Here is a 21821-nt window from a genome sequence, read left to right as displayed (position 1 = left end):
TGGTAGTAAATGGATATATACTGTTAAACTTAAGCCTGATGGTTCTCTTGACAGATATAAAGCAAGGTTGGTGTCTCAGGGGTATAAAAAAGAGTATGGAATTGATTATGAGGAGACATTTTCTCCAGTAGCCAAAATGACCATGATCCGTACTCTTTTTGTTGTTGCTTCTGGAAAACAATGGCCATTACATCAAATGGATGTTAAAAACGCGTTTCTTCATGGGGACTTGAAAGAAATTGTTTATATGAAGCCTCCACTTGGGTACTCTCTTTCAAATCTAGATATGGTATGTAAATTTTGAAAATCTCTTTATCGTCTCAAACAAGCCCCTTGTGCATGGTTTGAGAAATTTTCTTCTACCATTAAAATGGCCAAGTTTCAGCAAAGTTCTAATGATCCTTCATTATTCACTTGTCATTCTTCCAAAGTGATTATTGTTCTATTGGTTTATGTGGATGATATGCTTATAACAGGAAGTTATAGGGAGGGAATTCATAAATTCAAGCAATTTCTTCAGTCCTCGTTTCAAATGAAAGATCTTGGACAAGTGACTTATTTTTTAGGTTTGGAAATTTCTCACTCTGCTGCTGGTCTCTTTGTCAATCAACATAAATATACAGCAGATTTGATCAAATTAGCCAATCTTACTGATGATCAAACTTGTTCTACACCTATGGAACTCAATCTCAAATTAAAAAGAGATGATGGGGAACCCATATCTGATCCTACTCTCTATAGAAGGCTTGTTGGTAGTCTTATCTATCTTACTACCACTAGACCTGACATCTCATATGTTGCCTAAGTGGTGAGCCAATTTATGTCTGATGCTCGAAGATTACATTTAACCGTTGTTCATTGTGTCATCCGCTACCTGAAAGGAACAATGAGGCAAGGCTTATTCTTTCCTTCAAATTCCTCATTACAACTTGTGGCTTTTGCAAATGTAGATTATGCAGGTTGTCTTGACACACAACGATCAACTACCGGCTGGTGTGTTTTCTTAGATTCAGTCCCCATTTCTTGGAAATGCAAAAAGCAAGATAGAGTTGCAAAGTCATCTACTGAAGCTGAATATCGTGCCATGTCATCTGTCAGTTCAGAAGTAGTTTGGCTCCGTCGACTACTCTTGGATTTTGGAGTTTCATATGATCAACCAACTTCTCTCTATGCTGATAATATAAGTGCTATCAGAATAGCTACGAATCCAGTGCATCATGAACATAGTAAGCATATTGAGCTTGATTGTCATTATATTCGTGAACTTGTGCAAGATCAAACTCTCCACCTTCTTCATGTTCCTTTTCAAGATCAAGTCGCTAATCTCTTCACAAAATCGATGACACATGCCCTCCATGATTACTTAGTTGGCAAATTGCTGCTATTTGATAATGTGCACCAATTTGAGGGGGGATGTAAATCAGTGATTTAGCTTATAATTATGCAATCTTAGCCTATAATTATGGTGCAGGTCAAAACATATATTCTGCCTATAATCATGATCCTTAATTTATGTAAATTTCCTAGATTAGTTCCTTTGTATAGGATTTTCTTATTTTAGCTATTCAGTACACTGTATATAAATAGAATCTTTGTATACATAAGGACATACAATTGTTTTAACAATTCTTTCATGAAATACCAATATTATCAATTATCAAGTTTACAAGGTATTAATTGAAGGGATTGATTAATTAATGATGATAACCATCTCATAACTATAAAATAAAAACATTTAACAGATATAATAATAAAAATAAACGCTTTAATTTTTTTTTTAAATTGATTTGCTAAAAATTAAATTGAATTACTATTAGTTCAAAAATGTAATGAATAATTAATATTGTGAATTGCTAAAACTAAAATATATTGATGGCCTAATATTAAAAAAATTATCCAATTTATCTCAAATCCATTTTTTTAAATTATAAAAAGTAAATTCAGTTAAAATTATAGATTAAATAAAATAAATAACATGGTTTAACTTCTAATATTATGAAAGAAATTTTTTTTTTCTAACTTGAGTATGAAGACATTTTAGCAAGAAAAAAATTTAAAATAGTAATGAGATTATAAGAAAAAAGCTACTAATGTTTTAAATTAATGAAAAAACATGAGAAAATTATGTTAGACTTTTTTTTTAATGATATTATACAATAATTTAAATTTTAAAGAATACAAATTAGTAATTGTGGATTTATTAGATGATAAAATAATAAAATAAAATTGATGAAAAATATAGGATTAAGTGACAATAATGATTTGGATTTTTTTTTAGTCTGAAAATTTGTATTTTATTATATCATTCTTTTAATACAAAATTCAGAATTTTTTTTATATAAAATTATTATTAAACTCACTTAAAATTTTTGAAATTCTCAAGTTCTCATACTCATCAAAATTTAAAGTAAGAATAAACTTTTTTTTTAAATTACTATCAAGTCCTTAAAAATTTTTAAAATTTCAGGAGGGCTCAATGCCCCTCCCCTTAGCTCCAGCTGGCTCCGCCCATGTATATAAGCAACTTTCCGATATTGAAATTGCTCTAGGTAGTGTTTGGACTTCAATTTTGTCTGGTAGTATATGCAACCAGTTTATAGTGCAATGCCTCCCCCTTCTCTATGTGCTTGGGGTTGCTTTTATGAACACAATAATGGCGAGATATAAAATAGTTGGCTTCTAAATACTTTTCTGACCATATATTTGGTGAAATTAAAAATGAACTCTTGGTAATAGTGTGTGATCTGTTCAAATCAGGCCTCTTTCTTTTTTCTTTTTCTTTTTTTTTTTCAATGCTAACAGTGGGTACAGGGCATTTAAACTAATAGGAGATGCTTATATAAATGCTTTGGTTCTTCCTTTATGTCGATAGCTTGTTTGAGTTTGGTTGTCTTGGAGCGTGATGCAGGTCAGTATTTGGTCAAGCCAAATCAGATAATTCCTCAGCATCAGATCGTTAGAGAAGGGCTCCAGAAACTTAATCTTACACTTCTATAAGCATTATTTTCGGTATGTGCATCTTAGTTAAATGTCGTGCAAACTGCTTTTACTGGTAGTTTCTTATATATGTATCACTTTTCAGATGATGCATCTGGAACTGAAATCTCTGTCATGAAGACAATCTTAAGTGCCACGTCACAGATTTTGTTAAAAAAGTAATAGTTGTATTGCTGAAAGGCATAAAGCACTGGTTTGCTTCTCATTAAGCTGAAGAAAATAAGATTTTGCGTTGACCTATAGTAAAAAGTAACATGTTTAAGTTTTGGTAATATTTGGAGTGAATTACTGCTCTCCTTCAATATTTTCTTTTGCATTTCATTTCAAGTGAAACAAGAGAGGCAAATATAGAAGCGACAGAAGTTCATTTTTTTTTTTGCCCTCGTATTCTGGTCATGTTGCAGAGCAACAGGTTTCTTAAAATGATGACAGTTTATGTATTTTTATTTTGTTCACCAGAACATTGAGGGTGTCAATATCATATAGCATTTGTGCTTCTAGTTATTGATGGCAATATCTTTATTCCTTGTTCTTTGTAGATCACTGTTGCTAGACTTTTTTCTAAAACTTTGTAGTGATTGTATTTTTGTACTTTTAGCCAATATACCGGCATTCTTAGTTCTTACCCTATGCGACACTAGAATACTCTTTTGGTGTCTATCAAAAAAAAAAAAAAAAAGAGAATAATCATTTGGTAAATGCACCTAAATCAAGTTCTACCGTTTATCTCATCATATTCCTCCTAGTGCACACAACACAAGAAGTTACATCCTACTAATCACCAAGGAGAATAAATCAATCAATTCAATTATTGAACGGAGTAGCAAAGGTAACCAACAATGTTTACAAGTACTTACATTTATACAAACCGTTGATAGGAAAGGAGGAATTAAACAGAACTTGCACACGGGGTGACACTGGAAGGAATCACATAATTAACATAGCACGCTTACAAATTTTCAATTTATTTTGCTCATTGCAACGGAGTGGCCCTCTTCAGAGTGCCCTTAAACAGACTTTGCTAGTTGTTTGAACACCCTTTGCAGCAAGTTTTAGTATAGCTCGACTCCGATACAGCCTGCAGCCAAAACATGTGTCAAGACGTTATTCACTAAACAAAGCACGCTTGAATTTTAATCATAGTAACGTCATTTAGCAAACTGCCAACAATACAGTTGGCATTAAATGCTCCCAAAATATATTTAAGGTTTGAAAATTTACTCAAAACGTCCAAAGTAAAACAAGATTAGACCTATTGAAATTCTTATTTTACAAAATGGTAATAACACAAGGCATTTTTCAAAATTGTACTAGTTAAACTAACACATTTCTCTTTGAAAAATAAATAAGATGAAATGCATTTCTAAAACAAAAGTTGAACACTCTTAGATAAGAAGCAAACACTTACCCCCACAGGGTAAGTCCCCAGGTAGCCAAGGTATAAAACAGCTGTCCTGCATGCCAAATATCTATCATCTTCCCATATTTGCTCACCCCACCCAATGCTTTTGCCACAGCTGCAAATTGGCAATGTCATGAAAATGATGGCGCTTGATTTGTAGAGGCCAAAAACACGGGTTTGTTACAAATTACATGAAAAAGAAATTAAATATGAAGAATTAAAGGTATCAGGTATCATACTAAAATATGAATAGGCTTAGATCAATTGGTACACCTCCAAGAATTGTAGACAAGAATTATGGATTCAAAAGCAAAACCTTAGCAAGAATAAAATGGTTCCACCAGTAGTATTGCCAAAAACATTAAGTACATGTCTCATTAATTACATAGGAAAAAAAAATCCCCATCCCTACGACATATGTGAATATTTGCAAGGAAAACATGTTAATCTTCATTAGGTTTTAGGATTCTGAATTAAAAACAGCAAACTTACTCTTCTGCAACTCCTCTGGTGTCATATTCTGCAATTTCGAGGTAGGAGATCATGTGAGAAGCAGTATACCAAGTAAACCATTATGTACAATATATTTTAGTGGTCTTACTTGTCACACACCTTAGACTTTGGATTTGACACGATGCATTTAGCTATGAAGTTGGCAACCCCATCCACCACATGTTCCTCAGTAACAACTACATAATTTTCATCATCAATTCCACTGTGTTCTTCAACATTGTTGGGAACCATTTCTTCTGTGACCCATACCCACCAACTAGGTTCATCACAAGAGACATTAATCAGAATTTCAGCAGAATGAATATCATCCCCTGATCAAAGACCCAAAAATAAGTAAACAAGGAAACAAAATGAAAAGAGTTATTATGTCAAAGCAAGCAATATTAAAGGGGGGAAAACCTGTAGCTTCCTTGAAGGGGAATTCAATGATAGTTTTGTTGGCTGAAGCCTGCTGAAGGGATTTAAGTCGAGCCAAGAAGTTTTCAGAATCCACGGTAGCAACTAGGCGGGTGTATAGCTGCAATTATAAAACGAAAAACTTCTAAAGGATTAATGTTGATTCATGACAAAGTTGAGGTTTAAAATACAAAAAGCAACTCCATGAATGGGATTGAATAAATTATACTTCAAGGTTAGTCCCATTTTCACTTGTGGGGTTTTGCCCAATGACAATTTGTCCCATTACATTTTGTTAAGGATTAAAAGATTACAAAAGACCGTATCTCAAGCCATTGCACAAGAAAACCGTTAAAAAAAATTATGAACTTTCAGAAGGAATGTATCATCCAAAAAATATAGTGCTACACTACAAAATCACATGGGCTTTTCCATAAAATTAAATTGCAACATTTGCACAAAATAAAAGCTCTTTTATGTGCTATTACATTAATAAGCACTGACCAACCAAGTACCCTTTCAGAATCTATACTTTCCAAGCTGAGCAAAGGCAGATGAATAAAGATAAGGTCATACTATTTCTATAAATTTTCCTCGTTAGCAATAATTAAAGAGAACGTCATAAGCTGTCTATATTCACCACTAATTTGAGTTTTATTTTAGGCCTATTCGGCAACATGAGCTATTCTAATATTCTAGTGTTTTAGTAGCGATCATCTGAAGTGTTACTAAAAATAGCTATTGTAATAGATATTAAATGTAAAAGAATATTAAATGTAAAAGGATAGGAGGGAAAATAAACATCTAAACACAAGCCACCGAACAGCCGAACAGTATGATCAGGTAGTTTCTAGTCAAAACACTAAACATCTTAGCCGTTTACCGAACAGGGCCTCAGTGATTGTGCCAAAAATGAAATTGCCCCAAAAGAAATTGACGCCCACATGGATAACGCCAATTATTTCCCATAGGAAAAGAATTTATGAGGCAATGAATCTCACCATGGAACCAGAACCAGAAAATATAGGGAACCAGAAAATATAGGAAACCAAACAAGTATTATATCTACAAGAGACGAAAGATAAAGCAAGTAGAGATGTGTGCAAATGAAGTGACGTACATCAGGGGGGCAATCATTTAACAAGCAAGGTGATTCGGATAAGTTTTGGAGAAGTTTCAAATTCTGCTCAAGCTGGTTCTTTAGGCGCTGATTTTCGGATCTTAAAGACTCCAATTCTTCGTCTATTGACACCCGCTTGGTGTCACTTTCGTGATTTTCGCGGTTGTGATTGTGGAGTTGGTGGTGATGAGTAAATTCCATGGCTTTCCAGGCCACGTCGGCCACCTCAATGACCGTCTTCGCCGCCTCTACAGCGCCGTGGCCTCCCATCGGTTAGATTATGATTACTTTTGAGTCCTCTGCAAACCCTAGACCGAAGGTTGTTTTGTATTTTGATGGATTGTCGCGTGTGATTTTGGTTTTTGACAAAGCCAATTGACAAATCAATTGCGTCCAATTCTATAGGAACGACATTCCACTGGGATGTTTTTGCTTAACACGATAAAGAAAAATTTTAAATAATTATATTTTTATTAAAATATTTATAAATAATCGATAAATTTAATATTATATTAACTCATTTTTTGTTGTTTTTGTTTTTTTTTTAACCAAACTCATTTTTTGTTGTTAAAATATATGTCAATTGTATGATTTAATTTTAAATTAATTAAATAAATATTTTATAATATAATTCTTATAAAATTTTGAAGCTTTGAAAACTAAATTATTTTATATATATATATATATATATATATATATATATATATATATATATATATATTTAGCGAGAGCTAAAGTAAAGAATACTTGAATACGAAGAAAATCTACAAGGTGTGAAGATTTTTTTTTTTTTTTTATTTTTTTTAAAAAAAAAAATATAATAAAAAAAACAATATTTAAATAAAAAAAAAAAAAATATATTTTTATGAAAATATTTTTTATTATTTATCTATAATATTAAATTAATGATATATATTTATATCATATGTATATATAAGTTCTTTCACATTTTAATAAGGCTATCAATGTTTAAAAAATAAAAATAATTTTCTTTTTGTAAAAAAAAAATCAATTTCTTTAAAAATAATTAATGTATATAAAATCTAAAAAATATTTTTTAAAAATATATTTTTCTGTGAAATAAATAGGATTTTAATAGTAAATGTGAATATGTGAATAAATTAAATGAAGATATATGATAGAATTTTAAAATTAAAATAAGGGTAATATATTAAAATATTTAATTAAATTAATTTTATGAGCATTAAAGGTGCTTATTACAAACTCCTGTTTATTTATAATATTTTTGTAATTTATAAACTAAAAAAAGTTGTCAATTTTCTATTATGGTGTTTATAAACAATATGTTAATAAGCTAGTTTAATGAAGTATTTTATCATATATCTTTATTTAATTTTAAAATACTACTATATATTTAATTTAGTCTACATTTTTTTTAGTAACTTAACATTAAGTATATTTACACGTTACTTTTTATCAAATATGCCAGCTATTAATCGGCACTTATAAGCATTTTAATAAATATGTTGTCGCTTAAAATTTTAAACAATTATAAATTTAAATTAGTCTATGAATATAAATATTTATAAATTAATTTTCATAAATTAAGTTAAATGCATTTAAAAGCTCACCATAACTTATTCTTTTAGCCTATAATTCATGCTTAAAAGCATTAAAAAATTTTTAAATAAATAAGTCAACTAAAAAGTATTGCTTATAAATTAGATTAAACACTCTTTTAATTTTTTTTTTAAATATAATCAACTTCGCTTTGAATTTAAATTCTCCAATATTTAATATAAATAGCAATAGATAGGATATCCATACAAAAAATACTCCACCAAAATTATATTACTATACCCAATTCCAAAATTTGATTGCATTAAATATTAAAAAAAATTGTCAATTTTATTAATTTTTATTTTACTTATTTAGATTCTATTTGTTTCACGAAAAATTTAAAAATATATTTTTATGAAAATATTTTTCGTTGTTTATTTATTATATTAAATTAATGATATACATATATTTAATGTATGTATAAAATTATTCACATTTTAATAAGATTATTAAAGTTTAGAAAATAAAAAATGACATCCTCTTTTAAATAATAAAAGTTATTTTTCTTAAAAATGACTTAATTTTTATTTTGATCAGGAAAATATTTTTCGTTGATCAATTTCCTTAAATGCTCCAAACATTTAAAAATATAAGAAAATATTTTCTTTAAAATAAATGAAGTTTTAATTTTATTTTGTCAAATAAATTAAACGGTAAAATTTTCTATAAGTTAAATTAAATTTAATTTAAAAGTAATTTATATCTTACATCATTAACTTAAAAATAAAATTTAAGGTTAAATTAAATATTCCTTTAAAAAAAAGTTTAAATTAAACATTATACATTTAATTTAATTTGATAATATAAGTTGAAAAATCGACCTATTAAGTCGATAAAAATGGTAACCAGACCGATGGGGCGTAAACTTAGTGACGACATGCCGTCTTGACTTTTGTTTGATGAAGGTTGTTTCGTGCTTCACGGATCCTCCTAAACGATGGAAATAGGAGGTGTCGTTGGAGGAGCGCGTGTAAACTGCACGACAGCTTTCAAAAGAGTTGCCATGAACTTTCCTAGGCCCCCTCTTTTTCCTGGGTTCTTGATTTCCGGTGTATATTTTAGACTTTTTAGCCCCGCAAAGAAAAAACTCCGTCTTCGTTTTCCCGCTGTCAGTAGCGCCGAGAATGGCAGAGGAGCCTCAAGATACCGAGACGGTGAAAAATGAAACGCCGCCGGAGGATTCGCCTGATATCGAGTCGCAGATTAAGGATGCTATGCGCTCCCGCGTCGACCACTTCAAAGAACAAGCCGAGTTCTCTCTCTCTCTCTCTCTCTCTCTCTCTTATTTGATTTGGTTTCGATTTTGTGCGTTTAATTTTACTTAACAATCAGTGTGTTCCTTCAATTGTGTGTGAATTTGTTTGTCCCTTTTGATTTCTCCATTTGCACTCACTATAATCAGTAGGGAAGTATGGGAATACTGAATGATCATTATCGCAATTTTTTTTTTTGGAAATTGCAGTTCTTTGACCTTTGAAGGGGTAAGGAGACTCTTAGAGAAGGACTTGGGATTGCAGAAGTATGCACTGGATGTGCACAAGAGATTTGTTAAGCAATGTCTGGTCGAGGTACCTTCATTTTTCTTCTAAAAACAAATCGAATAACTATTTTCGCTGCCTTTAATATAGTATGCTTGTGCTATTTGATTTATGCATTGTTCAGTGTGCAGTATTTTTATGACCATGTTTATGTTGTTTAAGCTTCCCATTTGCTCATGAGCTCGGCCTAAAATAAGTTCTTATTGGAGATGTGATAAAAAAAATAGTTTTTGGGCAATACTAATAAAATTGTCCATATCTTTGTTAGCTAACAAAATGCTGTTAACCTACTCTATAAAGGTCATCTAATAATTGCTGGCTCATGAGTTTCTATATGTGCCAAACTAGAACTCTTTTATATAGCTATGGTGCAGCTAATTTGGTTTTTCGGTTGAATTTCCGCGAAAATTGGAGTTCAAAATTTTCTTTCATTCAAACCAGTTACTAGATCTGGGTGGTGATGGATGAGATAAGCAAGTGCAATTGCTAAGCATCTTGATGCAAATTGAATAAAATATACTATACCTATTTGTTGTTGGATAATTTATAATTTATAAAAAATTTCATATTGTCATTAGTTTGAATCATATTCTGACTAATTTCTAGTGATTTATTTCCAGTAGAGTATTTGATATATCACTCCATATTATATGAATTAGTTCTTGCCCTCTTTTGCTTATCTATGCTACTATGGACTTAATTGTAGTCACAATATGGGGACTTGATATCTTGGATCATATTAAAACTTCTAGTGTTGAAGACGTTGAAGCTTTTGTAGTTGGATTTAGAATTATTATATGGATCTATGTTGCTCTTGAAAGCGATAGCCCATTGCTAAAAACCTGGGATTCCAACTTGTAGGTCTCGGGTTTGAACCACTGGATGGGGAGGGCCAGTGCCTGTTGCTGTAGCCCAACCATTGTACCCAAAAGGAAAAAAAAAGAGAGATCTGGATTTAGGAATTATATTTATGTTAATTTTTCTTGCTACTTGTAGCTGCTGAGACCTATGGGATTTGTAAGTATATGGTCTTTTGTTACTGCTGCTGTTACTGTAAGCGATAGTTGATGGCATCATTATATTGGAATTTCAATGCTTTCTAATTCTCAATTATTGTTGTATTTGTTGGTACTGGGATGCCTAAGTCCAAATGTTCATCCGTTTTTGTTGCATTCACTTGTTTGTTCATCTTAATTGTAGTGCTTAGAAGGTGCTGTTAATGACAATGTTTCCAAGGATTCTGGGGAAACTGAGGAGAAACACGCCTGTTCAACAAAAAGAGAAGCAATAGAATCACCTGAAGGGCATGAATCTAAAAATGACAGAAAAGAACCTTATTCTGAAGATGAGCAGAAAATGGAAGACTCTCCTGTGATGGGCCTTTTGACAGGGAAAAAACCACCCAAATCAGAAACCAAGGAAACTCTAATTGATAAGAATAAAGAAGTTCCAAGCGAAAGCAGCATAAAGAAAGCCTTGTTGAAAAGAGCTTCCTATATCAAAGTTAATTCTGAGTATGCTATTATCTTTTTTCTGTGGTCACTAATCTTTATTCATTAATTTGCTTCCATATTTATCTTCATGTGCTTGATGTTCTTTTTCATGCACTCATGATTTTTCTTTTTTGTTCAGTCTATCTTTGCCGGTTATTTTCCTTTTGTTCATATGAGTTAGGCATGCTTATATCACTTGCTCTATTTCAGAAAAGTTACAATGGCTGGACTTCGTCGACTTTTAGAGGAAGATTTAAGACTTGAAAAACATGCACTTGATCCCTACAAGACACTTATAAGCAAGCAGTTAGATGAGGTGAATATTAGTTGTTTGGTCTTTGGCTTCTTGAAGTATCTTATAAAGTCTAACTTCTGTAATTTTCTATTGTTTATTAGGTATTACAATCTTCTGAAGTTCCTGAACCTAAGAAGAAAAATATAAAAACTAAATCTCAAGGCAAAGCATCTAAAAAGATGAGCAGTGAAGGCAGTTCAGATTCTTCGGATCGTGAAAGTGATGAGGAGGATGAAGAAGTAAACCCAAAGAAGAAAATTGGTCCAAAGCAAAAGGTGCTAAATTCTGAGGGGACTAAAAAACGGAAGAGGCTTGAAAAGGAATCCGAAGTATCTGGCAAGAAGCGGATAAAGCCTGTGGAAACAGTAGCAGAGGACAATAGTGATGCAGAAGACAGTGGAAATGCCTCTGAAGATGGCCATTCTCAATCATCAGCTGAAAAACCAGTCAAGGTCTCATGCCCCTCCCCTCCAACACACATCCACACATGCACATAAAAGGGTAAAAATTAAGCTGCATAGTCCTAAAGTTGGTTGATTAAAATATTTTATTTCAATCTTCTTGCAGAAAAGGGAAGCTTCAACTCCAGCATATGGGAAACATGTTGAGCATCTAAAATCTGTAATAAAATCCTGTGGGATGAGGTTTTTCTCTGACTCACTATCTGCAAGCTAAATTACATCTATGTTGAGCTTTGATATCTTTAATGACATTGTTTATTTCTTTTGCAGTGTGCCTCCAGTAGTTTACAAGAAGGTTAAACAGGTTCCTGAGAGCAAACGTGAGGCCCAGCTAATAAAGGAGCTGGAGGAGATACTTTCTAGAGCAGGATTGTCATCAAACCCTTCTGAAAAAGGTGTCTATCAACTTCTAGCTCTGATATTTTAGGTGAATAACTACTGTGCTACTTTTTGGGTTTGATATTGTTTCCTTACGAAATTAGTTTAATGTTGATTGTTATTTTATTTTCTTGCTGGCAATAGGTTTCTTTTTGCTTTTAGAAATCTCATTTTGCTGAAGCCAAACAACGTCTTCATGAAGCATCATTCCTTTTCCTATCCATCTTTATGTTCTGTTCTGTCATAACCAAAAGGGCTAAAATTGAGCTGAAATGAGTAAGAAGAGGTTATTTAATTACTTTCTAATAGTTTTTCTTAATTCCCCATGTCAGTAACTCCCATATGGATAAGGGGAACTGTTAGTCCAGTTAATTTGGAATTTGGTAGGGATACAGATTGGGATGGTTACCACCCTGTTGTATGGTGCACGAATGAAAGGCCTCCTACCAAAACCCCCAACTCTTCAAGAAAAAAGGTTGAAAAGTTTTCTTCTGGCATCTGTGGGTAAAATGATCAGATATTCCACTGTAAATTGTTTGTTGCTGCATTATATATCTTTCCTCTTTCTTGTGACAATTTCACTGAATGAGGAAGAATCAAATCTGTTTATATATAGAAACTAATATATCTGCAAGGATCTTACAGTTTGCATAGAGAAATAGCAAGTATAATAATAAATGCACTGTTGTTTCTTTGAATATTTTATTAGCGTTTTGTATATTCTGTAATAGTTGATTTGGTTGTGTTGGTAAATTTTGAATGTAGACGATTTTTTCTTTTTTCTTTTTTTAATTTTTTATGATGTGCTGGTTAGATTGTGGTCTAATTTGGAATTTATGTAGGAAATCTGGGTGTAGAAGGGATGCAAATATGGTTATCAATCTACTTACTGATTTTGTATCCTCAGAAATTAAGGAAGTCAGAAAGAGAAAGGCAAGAGCAAAAGAACTTGAGGGCATTGACACGAGTAATATTGTATCAAGTTCACGTCGAAGGTCCACAACGAGTTATGTGCCTCCTCCAAAGCCCAAAATACCAGCTGAAAGTGAAAGTGATAGTGATGATGCTGATGATACTGATGAGGATGACGATGACGATAATGAGGAAGAAGAAAATGATGAAGAGGATGAAGGAGATAATGATGGGGATGATGATAGCCAGAGTGATGAGGGTAAGTGATCATGGATGAGTTTGGTTCCTTTGGTTCAAAATGGGTAATAACATGAGCTCCAATATAAATGGTCTTGAGGTTCAGGGAAACAGGATCTCCAACTAATGGATGCTTGTGCTGTGATCTGAGCAGTTTGTGTTGCTTAGGATGTAGCTCAAGCACCATGAATTGTGATGTATTATAGTCCGTACACCAGGAATTGCACGTCCTTGTTTTGCTAAGAATTTCATCTCTTGTTTTAATTTCTAATTTGATCTCTGCTTTGCATGGGCCTGGATTATGCTTGTAGCCTATAAGAATTTTTGTTGGTAAATTTTACATGAAAAAAGATAAGGTTTTTGGCTTCATTTGGCATAGATGATGTCCTCTATCAATGGTGGGCACAAGAGTCCAGCGAAGAAACGATGAGTTTTACCTTATACCTGAAAGCATATAGAATATCCTATAGTATGTGGTATAGAAGTGGAACATTTACTTGCAACAAGCCATTGATTAAATTAGCTGTAAGAATTTTGTTATTTGACCTTCAGTATGTTCTCTCTTATGATATTCTCTCTTGCATGCAGAGCATGGGGAGGACAGCGATTGAATCCTGGATGAGCTGACCCGCAAGTTGAGTTATAATAGATACCTTAGCAGTTAAAGAGTTTATGGATGTATCATCTGTTATAAACATGTTTAGTTCTATTTTTTTCTACTGTCTTGGACTCTTGGTTGTAGGACCATATCTCTTTCAGGGAGAATCCGTTTGTAGCGTAGGATGTCACTTGTAGCTGATTTGGCGACTCATTGAAGGGTATCTTCCCCTGACAAAAAAGGGTAGCTTCAAATATAAACCAATAGTTGTGTATCTTGATGGATGTGATGTTTTTGGTTTCAGTAAACCATCCAGGTCTTTATGAGTTTTCAGAGCAACATTCCTCTGGTTATACATAGGCCAATCCATTTTTATTCATGAAAAAATAGCTCCAGTTCAGCTCAGAGCTGAATAATTAAGTTCCATAAGTGTATCTTGTGTCAAACAATAATATATCGCAATTACAATGTCTTTTTGGATGACTGCTCCATTTGAACGAATCTAAGAATGTAAGCCTAATGTTCATAGCATTACGAGGTCAGGCTCCCTCTCTGAAAGAACGCGCCTCACTTCACTTCCAAGATCCATTATATGTTTGTCCTTACAACCTAGGCAAAAAGAAGATAAAAAACGAAAGATTATTGCAGGAACAATGAAAGACATGGATAACTGGAAAAAAATTATGCAAGTGAATATCTGAAGAAACTTACCAATTTGAAGAAGGGCTTTTTCAAGTTGGAAAAGATAGTCTCTATTGGGTCCTGAAGGGCCTTCAGCATGTACAATTTGTCTGCACATAGGATAGGGAATGACTTTGCATATGAGCCATGCCAATGCCATGGTCTAGCAACGCATAATTAGTAAAATTATCTACCAAGAGAGGTGGAACAACCTTCTCGGCTGTTCTAATTTATCACTATATCAATAACTTGGTAACCCAAATGACTGTTGATTATTCGTTGATCCAGACTTCGGATCAGGTAAATGCCAGATAATTGCCCTAAATAATATTTCGTGTTTGCTTTGCGGAAAGTGGATCACAGGTGCATAAGCAAGGTGCATTGTATATTTAAAAATGTGATTTTCCAATTGAATAGATTTCTTGGTTAGTGCAAGGTGGAGAATTTTTAGATCTAAAAAGCAATGAGTTAAGATACATACTTGGCTATCTCTTCAAGAGGTGCAGGCCCCAAGTAATTTTGGTTATGCTTCTTGTCTGGTGATCCTATATATCTAAAAAGAGAATGTGTCAAAAGAGAAATGATTAAATTTGGTACATCCAATGTAAATAAGAAAATACAATAGTAATTAATGGTGGTTTCTGCTGCTTACACCATTACTCCTGAAACAGCTGGAGTTGTAGCTGCGGCCTCCTGCAAACAAATATCAGAAGATGCTTACATGATTTACAGACCTACAGTTAATATGTTTAGAACTTACAGTGAACAAATCAAGATAAGCCTTCTGATCATACTGCTTCTCCCTCACTTCCAAATACTGTGAGCCATGACAATGAAATTGAAAACAAAGGGACTGTTAAGACATAATAATTCTAGGCCGGTGAAAAAGGCAAAAGACAGCAAGGTAAAACACAGCATACTGAGACGACCCACATATATATGCACAAACACATCTCTATGCACATAAATACAAAGCAGTGGCAATAGTATTGAGCATTTGTAAGGAGTGAGACTATTGTCAACAATGATATTGAAAAAAAAGGAAGAAATGCTTTGCTACTAATAGAAAAGTCAGCTAACAATTAAAGAAGTTGACTTGAGACATACATTTATTGCAGTTTCTTCATCTTCCTTATTGGAGATCTTGTAAGCAACTCCCCACTATGACCTCGCAAAATTAAAAGAAAAATTAAAATCCACCTCCTTTGATGTCAGTCAGTTAATTTCTTACTCATAGTATAGTAACATGCATTAAACATGAACATATACTACAGTAAACCAGGAATTTTAGAGCGTAACAAATGAGAATGGAACAGTGATTGCTAATTGTAAAAGCAATATATGAACCATGAATGTAATCCTCAAAAAGAATTACAAGCATTTAAATGAAGCGTGTGTTTGTTCAAAGAAATTATATTATATTGAAAGATAATACAATATCTTCCTAGGGATGCACTCTTGAAAACAGATAAAACAAATATCTAATTTGAAAACATAAAAATCTAAACTAGGTACTTTTGGGTTATTTGAAACATGCAGTCCCCCAAACTTTTTTAAATTTTGTTTTCTACTGATATATTTCACACAATTTTGAAGATATAAGCATATGGCCCCTAAAAGCTTCTCAATTTTGATACTTACATACATCTTCATATATTTTTATTAATTATGCATGCATTTCATATATATTTTAGAAATATAACTATGGCACCCTAAAATTTGAAAAAAGGAAAAATGTTCATATTGCCCCCACTATCTTAATTTTTTTCCCCTTATTTTTTTTGCGGCCACAACCCCAACAATTTTTGAAGTCTAGTTCCAGCCCTGATTTGAAATATTTTTGCCTGATGCCAGAAAACAAAAACCCGTTGATGTAGAACAAAGAGAACAAGAATAAGGAACAAACAAGGACTGATCCTTGAAAAGAGAACTAATTCTCAGAAATTATATTAATCTCAAATAAATGTCATAAAAAAGCTTCTAGACCTGTATATAGTGTTTGTACATCTCTATAAATAATAGGATTGGAAATCCCAAACTAGTTAGGAATTAAGAATCCCAATCTAATTAGGAATACACAATCAAATCGCTAAACATTCCTATTTTTATATTTATTCTTGTTCTCTTTGTTCTACATCACCCATCCAATATTCAAAATTGAGATCTCCATGTTGAATCCCAAGTTTTAACAACTAGCTTAACAAAAATATGTATCATGTAGATCAAATTAAGCGATGCATCTCTACTGATTGGTCAAGTAACTTACACAGACTTCCCCATCAGCAGGTTCTAAAGTGACAGTTCTTCCAGGATACTCTGGAGTCCCCCTATGGTCAGTGCTGCCTGTCAATGAATACCCACAAAAGCATTTCAATTTTAAAATACAAATAAAAAACAAAATACAATGACCAGGCATAAACATATATACATGTGTAGAGAACGATAGATAGATACCTTGATAGAAAACACGGCGATAACCTTTGATGAAACCAACAAGGCGATCATCGTAGTTAAAGCCTGCTTTCCATATTAGAGAACCGTACCCAAATACCCACATCTCCCTCCAGAGGATGAAGCTATTAGGAAGAAGAGTAGAGACAGGGAGCAGCACGGCACCCCAATGACCAAGAACTACACAGAGTGGCAGTTCATCTGTACAATGCTAAATTAACGACCAACTACACAAACAGCTCAGGCCTATGCCTATCTCCTTTCTTTTGGGCCTGCTTGCATGAGTCGCTTCCATTTATCCATACCCAATGGGTATTTTTGTTAGCCCAAATAAATAGTAAATATTATAAACAAATTAATTTACATATATGCAAAATAAATAAATATTCCAATAATTAAATATAATTAGTCTTGATGGTGACCTTTCTTTATCAGGTTCAACTCAGGGACGGATCTATTCATGGCCAGGGGGGCAATGGCCCCCTGGAAATTTGAAATTTTCTAAGGGTTTATTGGTAGTTTACCAAAAATTAGTATTTTTTTTTATTATTATTTACCTGATTTTGATAGACACCGGGCTCTCTAAAATTTTAAAATTTTTTAAAGGCGTAGTGATCGAATAATAGTGCTTACTAGATTTTAATGGGTGCTGACCCTGTATTTTATAAGTTTTTAGTAGTTTATTAGTAATTTTATAAAACACAATTCTTCAAATTATTATTATATTACTAAAACAAACAAGATTACAGTAAAATTATAATTTTATCTTTTTTTTTTATTATCTAGCATGCCTGTAGAGGGAAGATATATATATATATATATATATATATATATATATATATATATATAAACACGTGGGCAAATCTAAGGGTAGAGGTATTCTCATTCTCACAAAAAAATTCATCTCATATTTTAATGTGTATAATATATTTTAAAATATAAAAATAATATTATATTATTAATTTTATTTTAAATAAATAAATAAGTCATGATAATGGAAATTAAAATCCCATATTATAAAATAACAATAAAATTATAGAATATGTAGTGTAAAAATTATATATAAAAAATATTAAATTATGAATAAACATTAATGCTTTTAGATGACATATATATAATTTAACGGATCACATTCAGTATTTATCTCATGATTTGAAAGTAAAAAATATATATATATTGACATAGGCATAACGCCTTAAAATATTAATTCACTAGCCAATATGATACAATATGCATTTACCATGTTCGCATGCTTTCAAAGAAAAATTAATGATATATGCTTCACTGATTGATTCATATTTAAGTTAATATATTTTAAAGTTGAGAACATATTTGATTAACTTATATTATAATCATTGTATTAAATATTTCTATTTTTTTATTTAAACTCTCAATCATCCATTTTGGACATTTTCAAAGTAATGAATCATGAAAAAGATCACTACATTTATCGTATATTTAAAAATTAGAGCTATGAAATTACATCTATTTATTTAAATATAAATTTATTTATACAAAAATAACTATATTATTAATGTTATATAATATGATTATATATGATAAAAAATTATAATACAACTCATGTCTTTATCTTAACTCTCTAGAGCTATTTAAGTCTTGAGTTAGAGTCTCAATTAGACCCAATTGTACCCAAAAAAAATTATAATACAAAATAAATCATGAATGAGTTGATAAAAAAAATTAAAAGACATTTAAAGGATTTTACATTTTAAAAATAATAATTAAATTTCAACAAAATTATAATAAAATAAGTATTTAATCAAATTTTTATATACTCTAACAATATTTGTATCACTTAAAGTTTATATTGTTGTTTTTAATTAATTTTATATTAATGATAAAAAAGGGAGAAAGATGTTCTTAAAATTAAAAGCAGAGATTCTGCCAATGTAAACTAAAAAAATAGTTAACCCAAAATTCAATAAAATTAGTCACTCTCATTTATTTTTTTTTCTTTTTCTAACTTTTATATATTAATTTAAGATGATTTATTTTTATTATCATCATTGATTACAATATAGTTATAAAAGTTTTCATATTAATACAATGTGTTTTAATTATTTAATTCTTTAATATATATATATATATATATATATATATATATATATATATATATATATGTGTGTATGTGTGTGTGTGTGTATGTGTGTGTGGTGTTACTGTTGCTGCTGTTATTATTTATTTTTTTTTTTTTTGTTAAATATATATATATAAAAAAAAAAAAAAATTTAAAATATATCTCAAATAATTATTGTTTCTTGATTTCTTCTTTTTTTATTAATTATATTTTATCATTTTACTCATTCAATAAATTCATAAATACTAACTTCAATTATTTAAAATTTAAATTATTGAATAAGATCATTAAAAAAAATATAATATAATTCTTTCATTTTTTTTATCTTAATAACTTTCTTCGTATAATTTTATTGTTATCATTGAAATTTCATTATACTCAGATTATAAAAAAGATTTTTCTTTCATATATCATAATTGTGTCATTTATTTTATTTGATCTATAATTTTAATTGAATTTATTTTTTATGATTATTTAAAAAATATATTTAATATAAATTAGATAAGTTTTCTAATTTTTGACAGTTCAAAAATTTACAATATTAAATATTCATTATATTTTTTGTATTAACAACAATTTCATATAATTTTTAGCAATTTCATATAATTTTTAGCAAGTCAATTTTATTTAAAAAATTTTCTTATTAACTTTTATTAATTTATATATGTTATTTTTATAAATCATATATTTCAATTGAACTCATTTAAGATAAATTTCTACATTTATGCTGGTTTAATTTTATTAAAAGTACTTCAAAATTATTTATAAGTTCTTAAACACATCAAGTTGATGTAGGAGAGTATATTTTAATTTTTTTACAAAATTAATTTTATTGTCCTTAAAATTTTTTAATTTATATTTATAAATTGATCCGATGTATGTGAAATGCGACATTCAATCTACCCATTAATTTTTTTTAATTAATTTAAAGGAACAGCAGCTATATGAAACGATGTGATGTTTTCCAGTTTTCTTGTAGCCCGAACCTCAACATAGTTCACATTCTATGATTCTGATGCTCTTATATTGATATATTCTTCATACATGTGAAGCTGAACCATGCACTTTCTCACTAAGAACATGGCTAGATGATACCTATAATGCTCGTATAAGATTCAAATTCTCCTAAGAAACAACCTGATGAAAGGGCTTGTGCTACAACTTCTGAGCATATAGAGCCAACAATGGAAGCCAACAGTTGCCTTTATATAAAGGTGAATGATTTCATTATATTTAAAACTCAACTCCAATCATCTACAGAATCCCTCAAGGTAACCCCTGGCTATTGGCTATTTCATCCAGAATATCATCGAGAGGTTTCCATGTCACCCTATTTTATCTGCCCATATGTCCAAGTTTCTGAGAATTTGGTTCTTCTTTTAGCACTAGTATCTGCCTTCGCAAATTCAATGGTTGTTGTTGAGATTGTCCATGGAAGTTTTCTTTTTTTAATCATTAATATTTAAGATACATACAGAAAAGACGAAAGAGGGAGAATTTTGGAGCATTACTCTGGAAAACCAAGCACCATTAATTATTCTTAGGAAGATAGGGAGTGAGTAAGGATTGGGCTTTGACCTTAATCCTTAGAAAAACATAGTGGAAACTAGCTAGTGACTTTTGGTACAAATTAAATTTGATATATATACACGTGAAAAAAATTGATATATATATATATATAGGGTTTAATTATAAAAAAATTTTTAAAATGATTTCGAGTTTTAATTTCATTGATTGTTATCAGAGTTTTTTGTGGGTGACTATACGTTAGTCAACTCTAAATCTATAATATTCTGGCCTTTTCCTAGCATTGAGATGTGGATATACCCTTCTACTTCTAAACTTAAAAAAAAAAATAATAATAATAAAAAACTTTACTATCTCCTATTTCAAACTTTAATTAGTCTCTAGTATTCATCATTGATAATACAAGATTTTAAAGGACTAAAATAATTTATAAAATAATAATTTTGGGATAATTAAATTTTAAACTTAAGGATCAAAATATCATTTAATTTAGAAAATCATGTCTGGACTAAAATATATATGGTAGAAAACTTCATAATTTTACAATCAAGAAATAAAGTACTATATTATTTATGATTCTTTTGTGAAAAAAATAAAGATTTTGAAGGATTAAAATATTTTACAGAATAATAATTTAGAGACCAAAGTTAAATTAAAATTTCAATTTAAGTATAAAAATATTGTTGTGAAAATTCATATCCACATATAAAATTAATATATGTATTTCATGTAGTCATTTAGGTTAGATTTTATAGTTATTTTATTTTTTATTAGTTAATTTTAGTTAATTTTATTAGTTATTTAATTAGTTCTTCATATTAGTTAATTTTTAGTTTAATTTGTTAATTTGTTCTTATTTTATAGGTTAATTGATGTTTTTGATGAGTTAGAAGTCAATGCATGTTTGGAGAATGAAATTCAAGCTCAAAATTACCAAAATTGAAGTTTAAAAATTATTGAATTTGAAGCTGCCGAAAGTTGCGGAGGATGATGCACAGGCTATGTAGCTTGTATACAAAAATTAAAAGAAATTTTGCAAGTTGCCAAAAGTTGTCTATGTGAGAGCCCGAAAAATAGTTGAAACCTATTGAGAGTTGCAAGGATGTTGCACAGCCTATGTACTATCATAGAAGTCAAATTGAG

At 30.6% G+C, this 21821-nt stretch overlaps 3 protein-coding genes and 1 long non-coding RNA gene across 8 annotated transcripts; 2 read left to right on the top strand and 2 right to left on the bottom strand.

Annotated features, from left to right (window-relative positions):
* Positions 1 to 2124: 2124 nt before the first annotated feature.
* On the top strand, positions 2125 to 3497 carry LOC131171369 (uncharacterized). Its single transcript, XR_009142064.1, has 2 exons — positions 2125 to 3009; positions 3083 to 3497. It is a non-coding gene; the product is annotated as an uncharacterized LOC131171369 (long non-coding RNA).
* A 291-nt stretch (positions 3498 to 3788) lies between these two features.
* On the bottom strand, positions 3789 to 6857 carry LOC110640438 (uncharacterized). The gene is made up of 6 exons (XM_021791744.2): positions 6429 to 6857; positions 5312 to 5429; positions 5012 to 5223; positions 4892 to 4919; positions 4406 to 4514; positions 3789 to 4075 (listed from the first exon to the last, which is right to left on the bottom strand). The coding sequence occupies exons 1-6, from the start codon at positions 6696 to 6698 to the stop codon at positions 3994 to 3996; spliced, it is 819 nt and encodes a 272-aa protein (XP_021647436.2). The 5' UTR covers positions 6699 to 6857; the 3' UTR covers positions 3789 to 3993.
* Positions 6858 to 8999: 2142 nt separating this feature from the next.
* Positions 9000 to 14195, top strand: LOC110640416 (uncharacterized). Of its 4 annotated transcripts, none has more exons than XM_021791715.2 (9): positions 9004 to 9261; positions 9472 to 9577; positions 10748 to 11061; positions 11251 to 11356; positions 11437 to 11787; positions 11903 to 11979; positions 12067 to 12191; positions 13017 to 13345; positions 13912 to 14195. In XM_021791715.2, the coding sequence occupies exons 1-9, from the start codon at positions 9134 to 9136 to the stop codon at positions 13948 to 13950; spliced, it is 1575 nt and encodes a 524-aa protein (XP_021647407.2). In that variant the 5' UTR covers positions 9004 to 9133; the 3' UTR covers positions 13951 to 14195. The 4 variants fall into 4 exon arrangements, with proteins under 4 accessions (XP_021647409.2, XP_021647410.2, XP_021647407.2 ...); XM_021791716.2 differs by having other exon boundaries at positions 9010 to 9261; positions 13082 to 13345; XM_021791717.2 differs by lacking the exon at positions 13912 to 14195 and having other exon boundaries at positions 9000 to 9261; positions 12067 to 12223; positions 13082 to 13221.
* An 83-nt stretch (positions 14196 to 14278) lies between these two features.
* On the bottom strand, positions 14279 to 17271 carry LOC110640417 (gamma-glutamylcyclotransferase 2-3). 2 transcript variants are annotated; one of them, XM_021791720.2, is made up of 8 exons: positions 17057 to 17271; positions 16869 to 16945; positions 15710 to 15763; positions 15363 to 15419; positions 15255 to 15295; positions 15084 to 15155; positions 14633 to 14765; positions 14279 to 14530 (listed from the first exon to the last, which is right to left on the bottom strand). In XM_021791720.2, exons 1-8 carry the CDS (start codon positions 17157 to 17159, stop codon positions 14510 to 14512), a joined length of 558 nt encoding a protein of 185 aa, XP_021647412.2. In that variant the 5' UTR covers positions 17160 to 17271; the 3' UTR covers positions 14279 to 14509. The 2 variants fall into 2 exon arrangements, with proteins under 2 accessions (XP_021647412.2, XP_021647411.2); XM_021791719.2 differs by having other exon boundaries at positions 14633 to 14712; positions 17057 to 17268.
* Between the last annotated feature and the right edge of the window lie 4550 nt (positions 17272 to 21821).

This window comes from Hevea brasiliensis, chromosome 12, assembly GCF_030052815.1.
Source record: "Hevea brasiliensis isolate MT/VB/25A 57/8 chromosome 12, ASM3005281v1, whole genome shotgun sequence".
Lineage (NCBI taxonomy): Eukaryota > Viridiplantae > Streptophyta > Magnoliopsida > Malpighiales > Euphorbiaceae > Hevea > Hevea brasiliensis.
Note: the sequence above shows the minus strand (reverse complement) of the source record. Positions and strands in the feature narration are given on the sequence as shown.

What these genes read in the sequence shown, in the direction of transcription:
- LOC110640438 (XM_021791744.2), bottom strand. Translation starts at nt 6,698, where the DNA reads ATGGGAGGCCACGGCGCTGTAGAGGCGGCGAAGACGGTCATTGAGGTG. An exon ending in TGTCAAATCCAAAGTCTAAG is followed by an intron (nt 4,920 to 5,011) that starts GTGTGTGACAAG and finishes TCGAAATTGCAG; the next exon opens with AATATGACACCAGAGGAGTT. An exon ending in TGGGGACTTACCCTGTGGGG is followed by an intron (nt 4,076 to 4,405) that starts GTAAGTGTTTGC and finishes TTTTGGCTGCAG; the next exon opens with GCTGTATCGGAGTCGAGCTA.
- LOC110640416 (XM_021791715.2), top strand. Translation starts at nt 9,134, where the DNA reads ATGGCAGAGGAGCCTCAAGATACCGAGACGGTGAAAAATGAAACGCCG. An exon ending in TATATCAAAGTTAATTCTGA is followed by an intron (nt 11,062 to 11,250) that starts GTATGCTATTAT and finishes GCTCTATTTCAG; the next exon opens with AAAAGTTACAATGGCTGGAC. An exon ending in TGATAGCCAGAGTGATGAGG is followed by an intron (nt 13,346 to 13,911) that starts GTAAGTGATCAT and finishes TCTTGCATGCAG; the next exon opens with AGCATGGGGAGGACAGCGAT.
- LOC110640417 (XM_021791719.2), bottom strand. Translation starts at nt 17,159, where the DNA reads ATGTGGGTATTTGGGTACGGTTCTCTAATATGGAAAGCAGGCTTTAAC. An exon ending in ATGAAGAAACTGCAATAAAT is followed by an intron (nt 15,420 to 15,709) that starts GTATGTCTCAAG and finishes CATGGCTCACAG; the next exon opens with TATTTGGAAGTGAGGGAGAA. An exon ending in GCTGTTTCAGGAGTAATGGT is followed by an intron (nt 15,156 to 15,254) that starts GTAAGCAGCAGA and finishes TTCTCTTTTTAG; the next exon opens with ATATATAGGATCACCAGACA.